Consider the following 15,508-nt stretch of genomic DNA (forward strand, 5'->3'; position numbering starts at 1 on the left):
AAACAACATTACCATCAACATCAATACACAAACATACACACACACATACACATACACACACATACACACCTACACAACACAGGTAATACACACACAAGCACACAAACAAACACACATACACAATTATACTGCACAAACACCTTTATAGTACGTCAGTCAGGTGGTTTAAAGCGAAGGGGGGCGAGGGGATGGGGGGGGTTGGTGGTAATGGGGGACGATGGAGGGGCGAGGCAAGTGCGTAGAGTTAAAGGTGATGTAAACCCACACAGGTATGTACGCAAGGCCACGGGTGTACACGCATTCACGTACACGGTTTGAGAGAGAGAGAGAGAGAGAGAGAGAGAGAGAGAGAGAGAGAGAGAGAGAGAGAGAGAGAGAGAGAGAGAGAGAGAGAGAGAGAGAGAGAGAGAGAGAGAGAGAGAGAGAGAGAGAGAGAGAGAGAGAGAGAGAGAGAGAGAGAGAGAGAGAGAATGTGTCGCATAGAACGCCGCCTTTTTGCTGCATGCGGTACTGAACAGCAGGTAAGGGAGGTAGGGAGGGAGGGAATGGAGGGAAGGAAGGGAAGGGAGGGAGGGAGGGAGGGAGGGAAAGGTCTCTTCAGATTGACAAGCTGTGAAAAGTTATCAACGGTACGGCGAGCAAAGAGGAGGAGGAGGAGGAGGAGGAGGAGGAGGAGGAGGGAGGAAAGGTAGGGAAGGAAGGAAGAGAAGGAAGGGAAGGGAGGTAGAGAGGCAGGGAAGAAGGGAGGGAAGGAGAAGGAGGAGGAGGAGGTAAGGAAAGAAGAGAGGTAAGGAGGTAGGAGAGAAAGAAGGAAAGGAGAGGAAGAGGGAGAGATGGAGGGATGGAGGGAGGAAAGGAGGGGAAAGGAGGGGAAAGGGAGGGAAAGGAGGGGAGGAAGGCTCTTAACTTTGCTGTTACGGAAACTAGTCAGGGAGGAGGAGGAGGAGGAAGAGGAGGAGGAGGAAGAGGAGGAGGAAGAGGAGGAGGAGGAGGAGGAGGAGGAAGGATGGAAAACGTGTACCGCATCTAATGACGAAGTGGCCTGGAGGAAGGGAGGAGGAGGGTGGGAGGGAGAGAAGGAGGAAGGAGGAGGAGGAGGAGGAGGAGGAGGAGGAGAGAGAAGAGGAAAGAGGTGGAGGAGAAAGGGCACGCTACCGCAGTCAACGTGGGGAGGGAGGGAGAGGAGGAGTGATGTCTTACCTTTGAGGAGGGAGGGAGAGAGGAAGGGAGGGAGGGAGGGAGGGTAAGGAAGGGTATGTTGCCGCAGTGAGGGAGGCAAGGGAGGAAAGGAGGGAAGAAGGGAGAGAAAAACCTGGAGGGAGGATAGAGGAGGAGGGAAACTTGAAGGGGAGCGAGAGAAGCTGGAGGGAAGGAGAGAGGAAGGAAGGAAGGAAGGAAGGAAGGAAGGAAGGGAGAGAAAAGCAAGGAGGGAGGGGAAGAGTAGGAGGGAAACTAGAAGGGGAGGGAGGGAGGGAGGGAGGGGAGGGAGAGAAGCTGGAGGGAAGGAAAGAAGAAAGAAGGAAGGAAGGGAGAGAAAAGCAAGGAGGGAGGGAAAAGGAGGAGGGAAACTAGAAAGGGAGGGAGGGAGGGAGGGAGGGAAGGAAGAGAAGCTGGTGGGAAGCAGAGAGGAAGGAAGGAAGGAAGGAAGGAAGGGAGGAGGAAGGAGGAACCTGGAGGGCGGGGAAGAGGAGGAGGCAAACGAGACACGGACGGAGGGACGGGAGGGAAGGGAGAGAAACTATGCCGCAGTTGCTAAGGGAGGGAAAGGTAAGGGAGGAGGAGAGAAACATTACTGACATTAGGTAAGACGGAGGAGGAGGAGGAGGAGGAGGAGGAGGAGGAGGAAGGGAGGAGGAGGAGGAAACATGTTACAGTAGGTGACGGGAAAGAGAGAGGAGGAGAGAGAAGTGGAGGGAACCTTACAACTTATGGAGGGAGGGAGGGAGGGAAGGGAGGGAAGGGAGATGTACATAGCAATCAGTGAGGGAGGGAAGGGAGGGAAGGGAGGGAGGGAGGGAGTGGCGCCTTTCAACCGTTAATAGAGAAGTGAGGAAGGGAGTGATGGAGGGAGCCTTACAAGTGAGGGAGGGAGGGAGGGAGGGAGGAAAGGAGGGAGGGAGAGAAGTGGAAGGAATGACTCTTTTTACAGCCTTCAGGAGATAGGTAGGCTGGGAGGAAGGGAGGAAGGGAGGGAGGGAGAGAGAGAGGGAGGGAGGGAGAGAAGGAGGGAGGGTAAGAGGAAGGGAGGAAAAGGGGATAGGTTACTCTTACTTGAAACAAAAAGGGGAGGGAGGGATGGAAGGAGAAGGAAAGGGAGAGGGAAAAAAAGGGAGATAAATTACTCTTACCTTAGACAGCAAGGGGAAGGGAGTAATGAAGGGGCTGGAGGGAGGAAAGGATGAAAAAATGGAAAGAGAGAGAGAGAAAGAGTGAGAGGGAGAGAGGGAAAGAGGGAGAGAGAGAGAGAGAGGGAGGGAGGGAGAACATAGAGAAGTGGAAGAACATGGAGGGGAAGGAGGGGTCATTCCACAACAATAAAGAGAGGTGGAATGGTCTGAAGGGATAGGTGGATAGAAGAGATGGAGAGGTGGATGGAAGAGGGGGAGAGGATGTGGATGGGGTGGAATGGAGAGGAGGAAGGGAGCGAAAGAGGACCATTTAAACCCATTCATAAAGGAAGGGTTGTGGAGGGGTAGGTGGAGTTGGAGGTGGAATAGAGAAGTGGAAGAGGGGGGTAGAGGGAGGTGGAAGAGGGGTCCTTACAACATTTAGAGAGAGGGGGGGGTGGCAGGGAGAGGTGGAGGTGGAGGGAGGTGGAGGGAGTGGAGGGAGCGGAAGAGGGGTCCTTACAACATTTAGCGAGAGGGGGGGCGGCAGAGGTGGAGTGGGAGGTGGAGGGAGGGGTGGAGGGGAGTGGAGGGAGCGGAAGAGGCGTCCTTACAACAATAAGCGAGAGGGGGGGCGGCAGGGAGAGGTGGAGTGGGAGGTGGAGGGAGGGGTGGAGGGGAGTGGAGGGAGCGGAAGAGGAGGAGTCAAAACAACTTTACGGCCGAAATAACATTACAGAGGGGGAGGAAAGGGGAGGAATAGGTCAGGCATATGGTAGGTAAGGGCCGAGGTGATATGGAGGGGGTGTCTCTCCAATACTTCATAAGGGAGGGGTCAGGCATTATGGGGGAGGGGCAGGCATGGGGTGTGGGGGCGTGGAGGGGGTGGGTGGAATGGGTCAGGCATGGGTAGGGGGGTCGAGTAAGTGATATGGAGTGGATGTCTCTCCAATACTTCATAGGGGGGGGTTCAGGCATTATGGGGGAGGGGCAGGCATGGGGTGGAGGGGGGTGGAGGGGTTGGGTGGAAGGGGGCAATATCGTCTTACCGCAGCCACGGCACCACCGCTTCTGTCACGTGACGCCCAGCGGCCCCAACATCGTGTGACAGCCGGCGCCCCCTGTGGCAGACACGGGGGTTAGTGTGTGTGTGCGTGCGTGTGTGCGTGTGGGGGGGGAGGGTTGGATGTGTAGGGGTGTTACGTGTGTGTGTGTGTGTGTGTGAGAGAGAGAGAGAGAGAGAGAGAGAGAGAGAGAGAGAGAGAGAGAGAGAGAGAGAGAGAGAGAGAGAGAGAGAGAGAGAGAGAGAGAGAGAGAGAGAGAGAGAGAGAGAGAGAGAGAGAGAGAGAGAGAGAGAGAGAGAGAGAGAGATAGAGAAATACGGGTTTCTTAATTACGGTAGACAGGCAAACATATATAGACAGATAGATAGACATGGATAGATTGATAGATAGATAGATAGATAGACAGACAGACAGATAGATTGAGATAGATAGTACAGAAATATAAAGTAATAGACATATAAAGATAAAAATAGACAGAAATAGATTGAGATGAATATTACATAGACAGAAATAGAGTAACAGACAGACACCCACCCAGACAGACAGACAGACCAGAGGCAAACAGAGACAGACAGACAAACAGGAGGGAGGGGAAAGTAAACACCCCCACAACTCATCAAGAACAGAGATAAACAGAGGAGAGAGAGAGAGAGAGAGAGAGAGAGAGAGAGAGAGAGAGAGAGAGAGAGAGAGAGAGAGAGAGAGAGAGAGAGAGAGAGAGAGAGAGAGAGAGAGAGAGAGAGAGAGAGAGAGAGAGAGAGAGAGAGAGAGAGAGAGAGAGAGAGAGAGAGAGAGAGAGAGAGAGAGAGAGAGAGAGAGAGAGAGAGAGAGAGAGAGAGAGAGAAACTATGTCAATGTAATTATCTTCGTTATGTAAATGTGGCTTTGTGTTGTATATTTTGCAGTCATTATCTCACCTGAAACGTGTTAGACATACCTGCGATTAATCATTTGTTTATTATTATTCATTAAGCAACACGGACGAGGAAGAGGAGGAAGAGGAGGAGGAAGAGGAAGAGGAGGATGAACAGATGGATAGAAAATAAACAATAGATAAAAAACTAATCGATATTGTAGACATTTTGCAGTATACAGGATTAAACGTGATAAGAATATATATAACTTAAGAAAGAGAAGGAAGGTGATATATATTAACGAGGAGATGGAAGGAAAAATAAATAAATATTGAGAAACAACGCAAGACAGGATAGAAAAAAATACGAAAAATGAAAGAACTGAAAATTTAAAAAAGACGGTAAGGAAAAATGACTGAAGGAGGAGGAGGAGGAGGAGGAGGAGAAGGAGGAGGAAAAGAATGACATAGAAAGAAAGATAGACAGATAGATACATAGATAGGTAGATAGACAGATAGATAGATAGATAGATATAGATAGAGTGTTAGAGAAAGACAAAGACACAAATAGATTAAGAATGAAGGAAGTGGAGAATCGGAAGAGATAGATAGATAGATAGATAGATAGACAGATAGATAAAGAGAAAGAGAGTAAGAAAAAGCGACAGACAGAACCACAAACAGATTAAAAACAAAGGATTGAGAGAACCTAAAAGAAAGACACAGAGAGACAGAGAGAAAAAATGGATCCTCGGAGGAGCTTCGAAGGACACTTACTTCTCCTTGAGCTCGTCTGATATCCTTCGCTTGAGGGATTTGTCCATGGGGGAGCGGGGGGTCCTGGGGGTGCTCGGCCGGGTGTTGGGGGAGTCCTCGACACTCATTCTGCCCAAGCACCCGCCAGCCAGCCCCGAACTCCCTCCCTCACTCCCGCACCCACCCACCCACTCACTCCCTCACTCCCAGTCACTCCCTCGGCCCTTTACGGTGAGAAAGGAAGGGGTACAGAAGGGGAACGAGGGGAAGGGAGGGGAAGGGGTTACAAGTTTTCAGCCCTTCACTAAACAGACGTGCCTCCGCCCAGTCCTTCTATGGTGAGAATGGAAGGGCTACAGAAGGGGGATGGGGGAAGGGGGAAGGGGTCACAAGTTTTAAGCCCTTAACCAAACAGACGTGACTTGGGAGGATGAGTTTTTCTTTCTATTTCTCTCACTTAACTTTTCTTTCGTTACTCATGTTGTTGTTGTCCATTTAAAAAAGACGCTAATTGTGTTATCTCACCCGCGAGCGATTCAATTTGTTCTCTTTTCTGTTTGTTCTCCTTTCCTTCCTTTTAACACTGATGCACAGAGGGGAAGGGAAGAGCTCCAATCACGTGTTTGAGCTAAAAAAAAAAACAGTGAACAGGTATTGGTTTTCACGGATGTATAGCAAAACGTAAAAGGTTGTGATGGCAATGGTTGTAGTAAGGAGGGGTTGTAATATGAATGGTAAATAATAAAAAAAGGTTGTAATAGAAGGTTGTGAACTGATATAAAAGGTTGTGAAGGGATATTAAGAGTTGTGAAGGGATATTAAAGGTTGTGACGGGAAGTAGAGGGTTGTAAATGGATGATGGGGTCAGGGTATAAGAATTTAAAGTGTTTTATATATGTTTTATGGTCTTTTAAAAGGGAAATTTAAATAGAGGTTACGTGGATGGCATGTGTGTGTGTGTGTGTGTGTGTGTGTGTGTGTGTGTGTGTGTGTGTGTGTGTGTGTGTGTTTGTGTGTGTGTGTGTGTGTGTGTAAGGCAGGAGAGTACACACAGGTATTGAAAGCACAGGTATACACAGGTACAACACACATTAAGTTACCTGCGAACACCAAATAAGCACACACACACACACACACACACACACACACACACACACACACACACACACACACACACACACACACACACACACACACATACACAAGACACACTCACACACACACAAAAAAAAACACCCACAAGGCAAGTCGAGCACACCCATCCACACACACCCACACACACCCACACACACCCACACCCACACCATCTTATCGCAAGCTTCCCTGCCTTCCTCTTCCACGCTTCCCCGCAACATAAAATAACCAGGCTAAATATACTGAAAGAAAATGTGATGAAAGCTGGGCGCCTTAAACCCTCCCCTCCCCTTCCCTTCCCCTCCCACCCACTCCCCGGCGAGGCACACGTGTGGAAGGAAGAGCAAGTGATAGATAGATAGATAGATGGATTGATAGATAAGGATAGAGAGTAGAGAGATGGAAAGTAAAAGGAAGGAAGGGAGAGTGAATGAGGTATGAAAGATATACATAGCAAATAGATACATGATAAATAGATAGATAGATAGATAGATAAAAAAGTACAGAAAAAGGGAAGTAGAAGGTAGGAAAGAAGTGTAACTGACCTACGAAATATATAGATACACAGATTGATAGATAGATAGATAGGCGATGAATAGATAGATAGAATAGAGGAAAGAGAAGTAAAAGAAAGGAAAGGAGAGATATAGATACACAGATTGATAGATTGATGTTAAAGGGATAGATAGACAAAAAGTAGAGAGAAGGGAAAGAATAAGAAATAAAGGAGAACAAACGAGTTAGGAGAGATAGACAGACAGATAGATACATAAATAAAGAGTAGAAGAGAGAGAGAGAGAGAGAGAGAGAGAGAGAGAGAGAGAGAGAGAGAGAGAGAGAGAGAGAGAGAGAGAGAGAGAGAGAGAGAGAGAGAGAGAGAGAGAGAGAGAGAGAGAGAGAGAGAGAGAGTTAAACAGAAGGAAAGAAAATGTCACAAAAGATAAAGATAGATGGATTAAAGAGAGAGAGAGAGAGAGAGTAAAGGGAAGGTAGGTAAGGGGAAGGCAAGGAGGTAAGCAGCTTAGGGCCAGCACGAGACGCCCTTTGAGCCACCTCTGCGCCACCCCGCGTCACTCCCGCCGTCCGTGTGTGAGGAGAATTGGACCCCCGACAGGCAGGTACTACTTCAAGGTAGCCCCCCCCCCTCCCCTCCCCCAGCCACCTCCACCACCACCACCACCACTAACAACAACAACATCACCATCATCACCACCATCGCCACCACCAACAACAACACCATCACCACCACCACCACAGACAGAAACACCACCTCCCACCATCACCACTACCACCACCACCAACACCAATACCACAACGAAAACAACAACAAAAACAACGAGAGAGAGAGAGAGAGAGAGAGAGAGAGAGAGAGAGAGAGAGAGAGAGAGAGAGAGAGAGAAAATTAAAACAGCAGACGAAATTAACAATGCTCCATTTTAAATTTTACTTCCCTCCTCCTCCTCCTCCTCCTCCTCCTCCTCCTCCTATTCCTCCTCTTCCCACACCAACTTCTTCCTGCGGCTAATTACTTGACCTCATGAACTCTGACCCGTCTCTCTCTCTCTCTCTCTCTCTCTCTCTCTCTCTCTCTCTCTCTCTCTCTCTCTCTCTCTCTCTCTCTCTCTGCTATAAAGTATCTGAAGAGGGCTTTCCGACTGTCAATCTCTCATCTTACTTCCTCCTCCTCCTCCTCCTCCCAGCCCTGGAAGAGGAGGAGGAGGAGGAGGAGGAGGAGGAGGAGGATCATTGTGGGGGGTAGTCGTTGGAAGCTTTCGTTAGAATGAGCTATCGATTAGTACCCCTTCCCCTCACCCCACCCCACCCCACCCCAACCACTGCCACCCCACCACCTCCACTTCCATCCTCTCCTCCACCCACACCACCCACACCTCCACCGACACATCACCCCTACCACCACCACCACCACATCCACTTCCATCCTCTCCTCCACCCACACCAACCACACCTCACCCCACCCCCCCCCCCACCTCCACTACCCTCCTCTCCTCTACCCCCACCTTCCACACCTCCACCGACACACCACCACCACCACCACTACTACTATTATCCACACCACATCCACCAAATACACTTCCATCCTCTCCTCCACCCACAGCTTCCATACCTCCACCGACACATCACCACCATCACCACCACTATTATCCACATCATCCACATCACCACTCACACCAACCCCATTCCCTCCCTCCACCTTCCCTATCACTCCACCACCACCACCATCACCACCACCTCCACTCTAACACACAAACACACAAACAGCCCTTTTCCATCAAGCTCCCCTTCCCCCTCCCTCGCTATACATGGTTTCTTAATTTTGTGATAGCTTCCCCTCCCCTCACCCTTTTCCCTTCCCTCTGTTCATACATAAATATACACTCTCACGCATCCCCTTCTGTTTTTTGTTTTTTTTACCTCCGTTTCTCCTCTCTCCATTTCTATCTGTTACATGCTAAGTTTGATTCTTATATCATTTCCATATCAATCTGTCTATATCTATCTATCAAGCTCTATATCTATCTTATTATCTATTTATTCGATTGTTTTCATTTTCACTGGTTCATTGTTATATCAATCTGAGTGTCTATGTCTATATGTCTTAATTTCCTCCGCTTGTTATATGATTCCACTGGCCTCTTTTCCTAATCTATTTCACCTCTTTTTCCATCTCTATTTTCCTACTTCCTTCACTTTTCCTGGTATTTTTTTCCTTTTCTTTCTCTCTTTCCTCTCCCTTTTCTCATCCTTTACGTAAAAGTTGTAATTCCTTTCCCTTTCATTCTGTAATTCATCTTCGTTTCTACCTCTATTTCAGTTTTCCCTCCCCTTTCCCCCCTCTACTGTCCCCTTGCTTTCCCTCTTTCCCCTTCTCCCTTTCTACCCCTCTCTGTTTCCGCTATTTTCCTTCCCCATTTATCATATTTTACATACAAGCCTTTATCCTTTTCTCTCACTCCTTATCCCGTCTTTCTTTCTCTCTTTCCCCTTCTCCCTTTCCACCCCTCTCTGTTTCCCCTATTTTCCTTCCCCATTTATCATATTTTACATACAAGCCTTTATCCTTTTCTCTCACTCCTTATCCCGTCTTTCTTTCCCTCTTTCATCTTCTCCTTTTCTCATCTTTTATATATTAGCTGTCATTCCCTTTCTACTCTCATTCCCTTCTTCCCATCTTCTCTCTTTCTCATCTTCTACGCAGTTGTCAGTATATCCCCTCCCCTACTACGATTCCCTTCACCCCTCTCTCTCTCTCTTTCCCGTTTTTCCTTTCCTATTTCTCATTCTTTTACGTTCAGGCTTTCATTTCCTTCTCTCCCTTACTCTGGTTAAGTTGCCCATCTTCTCTTGCCCCTTATCCCTCTCTCTCCTCCCCTTCTTCATCCTTTACAAATAAGTTTCCATTCTCTGATTACTGGCGTTATTTTTGCCTCTCTCATTCTCCTTTCTTACACGCAGATGATATTTTTCTTCCTCTTCCTTCTTTCTCTTTTCCCCTCTCTCTCTCTCTTCCTTATTTTTATACAGCTATCTACATTAATTCCCCTTCCTTTCCCTTATCATAAATCTCTTTCCACCCACACATGTTTCCCCAATTTCCCTCGAAACTGACACCTCCTCTCCCCTCATCTCTTCATTCATAGGTTCCGTTCCCTACTCTCTCTCTCTCTCTCTCTCTCTCTCTCTCTCTCTCTCTCTCAGTAATATCCTTCCTCTCGATATTCTGGAGGTAACATGAACCGACACGCACACACACACACACACACACACACACACACACTGTCAGCCTCCCTCTCTATCCATGTACACAAACAGCTCTACTACATGAAAACAAACAAACAAACAAACACAAACAAACTCATGGTTACGTCCCTTCAAAAAATATAACAAAATAACAAACAGATTGATAGGTAAATGCACAGACAGACACACACACACACACACACACACACACACACACACACACACACACACACATACACACACACGTCGAGCTCGATATATTACTTGACGGAAAACGAGAAGATAAATAATGGGAACCAGGAGCCTAGTCACTTATTGAAAATGGAGGAGGAGGAGGAAGAGGAAGAGGAGGAGGAGGAAGAGGAGGAAGAAGGAGAGAGGAAGTCTGAGGAAAAGTGATCTGGAGTTAATGAGCTGTACCGGAGGGAGGGAGGGAAAGGAGGGAGAGAAAAAAAATAGCAACGGAAATAAAGAACAGGAAGAAAGGAAGAAAGAAAGAAAGATAGAGAGAAAGAGAAGCAATTTAACAGCGAGCGGAAGGAGGGAAGGAAGGAGAGCGGTTGAGAGGATGAGAGGAAGGAATATTATAATAAGAGAAGAAAAAGAGCAACGGAAATAAAGAAGAGGAAGATAGAAAGAAGGAAAGAAAGAAAGATAGAGAGGAAGGGAAGCAATTTAACAGCGAGCGGAAGGAAGGAAGAAAGGAGAGGGGTTGAGAGCGTGAGAGGAAGGAACAAGAAGAGAACAAGAATAGAAATCGCGTTATCTGATAAAGAAATTGAATAAGGTGAAATAGAAGGAAGGGTTGAACGAGGCAGTAAGAGGCGAGATAGAGAAAGAAGATATATGGAAACAGAGATAGATAGATAGATAGATAGACAGACAGACACAGATTGATAGAAAATAAGAGATAAATGGAGCAATGAATGAGGAAATAAACAAAAAATATAGACGCCATGATCAATTATACGTAAAGAATGAATTGATAAATGTAAAAGATAAGAAAATAGATTAGTAAATGAGTACGCTAGATAGAGATAGATAGATAGATAGATAGACACTCAGATTGATATAAGAATGAACCAGTGAAAGTGAAAACAATTGAATAAGAAAATAAGTAAGATAGATAGATAAAAATGAATAGATAGATATAGACAAATTGAAATAGAAATGGTTAAGTATAGGAATAAGAAAAGATAGATAGAGATAGATAAATATAGATAGACAGATTAATATAGAAATGGTATAAAGATAGGAATAAGAAAATAAGATAGATAGACGTACAGATAGATATAGACAGATTGATATAGAAATGGTGTAAGTATAGAAATAAGAAAGCAAGATAGATAGACATACAGATAGATAGATAGATATAGAAAGATTGATATAGAAACGGTGTAAGTATAGAAATAAGAAAACAAGATAGATAGACATACAGATAGATAGATAGATATAGACAGATTGATATAGAAATGGTGTAAGTATAGGAAAAAGAAAACAAGATAGATAGATATACAGATAAATAGATAGACATAGACAAATTGAAATAGAAACAGGTCAATCAGCGGCTAAAACATAAACACTGAAATAAATACCAGAACAGACGGACCCCTGGAAACACACTAATGATCGCTGCGTCCTGAAATATACGCCCAACTGACCGGCCCCCAAAATTAAAACGTTCCCATTTCGCTGCTCGATATGAAAAAAAAAGTGTGGGAATAATAATAATGAAAAAAATGATTGAAACGACGCAACGAATGAATGAGAAAACGGAGGATGATGAAAATAATGACGCTGAGAAAGTCTTGTAAATCCTAAAATGCAGAAGAAAGATGATGTTTAGAAATAATGATGATAATTACAATGTGAAGATCTTGCTGTTGGTCGGAGAGAATGCACCACCACGAGAAAAAGAAAGATAAAAAGCACTCATGACAAAGAAGAAGATGAAGAAGAACAAGAAAAAGTAAAAGTAGAGAAAAGTGAAAAAAAATATACTTGACCCACTCATTTCGCTGCTTACACACACACACACACACACACACACACACACACACACACACACACACACTGACATGAATATTCGTCTGGCAGTTGTAATAGTAGTAGTAGTAGTAGTAGTAATAGTAGTAGTAGTAGTAGTAGTAGTAGTAGTAGTTTCCTATAGTTAAGTCATGTTCTTCCCTTACTCAATTTTAATTTATTGGTTTTCCTTCCCAAGACTTTACATATATTCTCCTTCCTCCTCCTCCTCCTCCTCCTCCTCCTCCTCCTCCTCCTCCTCCTCCTCCTCCTCCTCCTTCTCCTCCTCTTCCTCGCCTGCAGCCTATCTAACAGCTGTTGCACGACATACCACTACATTTCCTCCTCCTCCTCCTCCTCCTCCTCCTCCTCCTCCTCTTCCTCCTCTTCCTCCTCTTCCTCACCTCCTTCGTTACCACCTGTCACCTTCCACGCTCCACTACAGTTCCCTGAAACGTTCTCCACCAACACTCCACTCCACTCTCTCTCTCTCTCTCTCTCTCTCTCTCTCTCGTTCCCTTATTATTATTATTATTATTATTATTATTATTATTATTATTATTATTATTATTATTATTACATTTATTTTCATCAGTATTATTATTATTTTAAACGAAGCCAACTTGCGAGATAACTTTTTAATTAGCGACGCACAAACTCCCGAGACTTTTGTGTGGCGCCGCAATTTTAAACTCGAGGACGAAGAAGAAGAAGAAGAAGAAGAAGAAGTGAAAGAAGAGGAAGAGGAAGAGGAAAAAGAAGAAGAAGAAGAAGAAGAAGTGAAAGAAGAAGAAGAAGAAGAAGAAAAAGAAGAAGAAGAAGGAGGAGGAAACAGAAGAAAGGGAGGAAAAATAACAGATAGAAGAGGAAAAAGAAAAGGAAGAGGAGGAAGAGGGAGAAGAAACAGAAGAAACAGAAGAACAGGTAGAAGGAGAAAAAGAAAATGCAGAGAGAAGAAGAAGAAGAAGCAGAAGAAGAAAAAGAAGAAACAGAGGATGAACAAGGACAAGAAGAAAGTGAAAACGAAGCAAAACAAAAGAAAGAAAAGCTAAAAACAAACAAAAAGGAAAAGAAAAGAACAAGAAGCAAAAAAATAAAATGACCAATACCAATATCTTACAACGACATAAACAGAACAAAACAAAACAAGCAAAGATGAACACTAAAAATACTTAAGCTATACCTCGAAAATCATAAAGAGAGAGAGAGAGAGAGAGAGAGAGAGAGAGAGAGAGAGAGAGAGAGAGAGAGAGAGAGAGAGAGAGAGAGAGAGAGAGAGAGAGAGAGAGAATACTTAGAATACATAAATTATCACGAGGAAATGGTCTGAACATCGAAGGAGAGGAGGAAAATACCAGAGAAGCCGTCCAGCATACATAATATATAGACGGTAGTGGAGCCGTTGAGTCCCTTGCCAGAAAAAGACGCATAATAACGATAAAAAAAAGTTAGGATGATAAAAATAATAAAAAGTTAAGAAGATTATGACACCACTAGAGACGCCGAGCTGCCACCACTAACACCATCATCACTATCGTTTTTCATCATCACCGCCACCTTCACCATCACCTTGACTGTCGTTTTCACTCCCATCGTCATCACCATCAACGCTTCCACTGCTTGTTCCGTCACTATCATCTCCCAAATTGATGACCTTCACTAACATCTCCATTTTCACTATCTGCATCATCTTCATCATCACGCACTATCATCAATACCACCACAATCACCATCATTTTCACCATCAGTATCTTCAAATAACGCCTCCATCACCACTATCATCTCCATCATCCTTATCTACTTCATCACACACCATCATCACAACCTCCACCATCACCATCATTTTCATTTTCTCCACCATCAATACCTTCACTGACACCCCCATCATCACCATCTTCATCATCCCTATCATCATAATTCTTCATGCCCCATCATCAGTTCCTTAACCATCGTCTTCACTATCCAATTCCTTCAGTACCACCATCAACACCATCACCTCCACCCCCTCCTCCTCTTCCGCCACCATCCACTTCTATATCATCAATTTCTCCACCACTTTCATCACCTCTACCACTTCCATCCACTTTCATCTCCAACATCAACCACCAATTTCACCACCATCATCTCCACCTCCTCATCTTCCTCCACCATCCACTTCTATATCATCAATTTCTCCACCACTTTCATCACCACCTTTACCGCTTCCATCCACTTTCATCTCCAACATCAACCACCAATTTCACCACCATCACCTCCACCTCCTCATCTTCCTCCACCATCCACTTCTATATCATCAATTTCTCCACCACTTTCATCACCACCTTTACCGCTTCCATCCACTTTCATCTCCAACATCAACCACCAATTTCACCACCATCACCTCCACCTCCTCATCTTCCTCCACCATCCACTTCTATATCATCAATTTCTCCACCACTTTCATCACCACCTTTACCGCTTCCATCCACTTTCATCACCAACACCACCAATTTCACCATCACCTCCACCTCCTCATCTTCCTCCACCATCCACTTCTATATCATCAATTTCTCCACCACTTTCATCACCTCTACCACTTCCATCCACTTTCATCTCCAACATCAACCACCAATTTCACCACCATCACCTCCACCTCCTCATCTTCCTCCACCATCTCCTTCTATATCATCAATTTCTCCACCACTTTCATCACCACCATTACCATTTCCATCCACTTTCATCACCAACACCACCATCACCACCACCACCACCACCGCCATCACCACCACATGCCATTAAGGTAAACAAATGATCCTTTTAATCGACACAAACGTCCTTGATCGTTACTCTCTTTATTATTCATCCCATCAAGCTTGCTATTGTGACTGTTAATGAAGCCGGTGTCCTTGTACGTATTAGCATCTTCTGTGTTAATTCCTAGATATTGGCAGTCATTATTTTTATCATCGTTAAAGTAATTACTATTGTTAATTTTATCCTCGATGTACTAACTAATTTTCGAGATGCTTGTAGCTATCACCATATATGTATCTATTAGCATTTTTTTTTGTGTCTATTTCTTGATATTAGCGTTGTTATTCTTGTCATTATCTTTACACTAATTATCATTGTCACTATATTAACCATGATTTTACTAACTAATTTTCGAGATGCTTGTAACTATCACCATATATGTATCTATTAGCCTTTTTTTGTGTGTATTTCTTGATATTAGCATTGTTATTATTATCAATACACTAATTATCATTATCACCATATTTACCATGATTTTATTAACTAATTTTCGAGATGCTTATAACTATCACCATATATGTACCAATTAGCCTTTTTTATGCCTGTTTCTTGATTATTAGCATTGTTATTCTTATCATTATCTTTACACTGATTATCATTTTACTTACTAATTTTCGAGATACTTGTAACTCCCATCACCATCCCTGTCTCAATCTTCACCATCACTGTCACCATCTCGTTATCCCTGTGCAGCATGGCCAATAGGAACAGGTGCCAGTCTTGCTTCTCATCACAGGTAAAGGTATGTCACCAGGCTCAGGTAGGTCCCTAGGCAATACTGTCCACGCGTTACAAGT

The 15,508-nt window shown here is 44.7% G+C and overlaps 1 protein-coding gene across 6 annotated transcripts in view; it reads right to left on the reverse strand.

Annotated features, from left to right (window-relative positions):
* The window catches only part of LOC126983058 (uncharacterized), an 80,799-nt gene that overhangs the window by 8,263 nt on the left and 57,028 nt on the right, over nucleotides 1–15,508 (reverse strand). For 5 of the 6 annotated variants that reach the window (XM_050835528.1, XM_050835531.1, XM_050835529.1 and 2 more), the window contains exon 3: nucleotides 3,377–3,448. The exons of the other annotated variant lie outside the window; for it this stretch is intronic. In XM_050835528.1, coding sequence (XP_050691485.1) covers nucleotides 3,377–3,448 — 72 coding nt within the window. The remainder of the gene's footprint in view (nucleotides 1–3,376; nucleotides 3,449–15,508) is intronic. 6 annotated transcript variants of the gene reach the window in all.

This window comes from Eriocheir sinensis, chromosome 52 (assembly GCF_024679095.1).
Source record: "Eriocheir sinensis breed Jianghai 21 chromosome 52, ASM2467909v1, whole genome shotgun sequence".
NCBI classification, from domain to species: Eukaryota; Metazoa; Arthropoda; class Malacostraca; order Decapoda; family Varunidae; genus Eriocheir; species Eriocheir sinensis.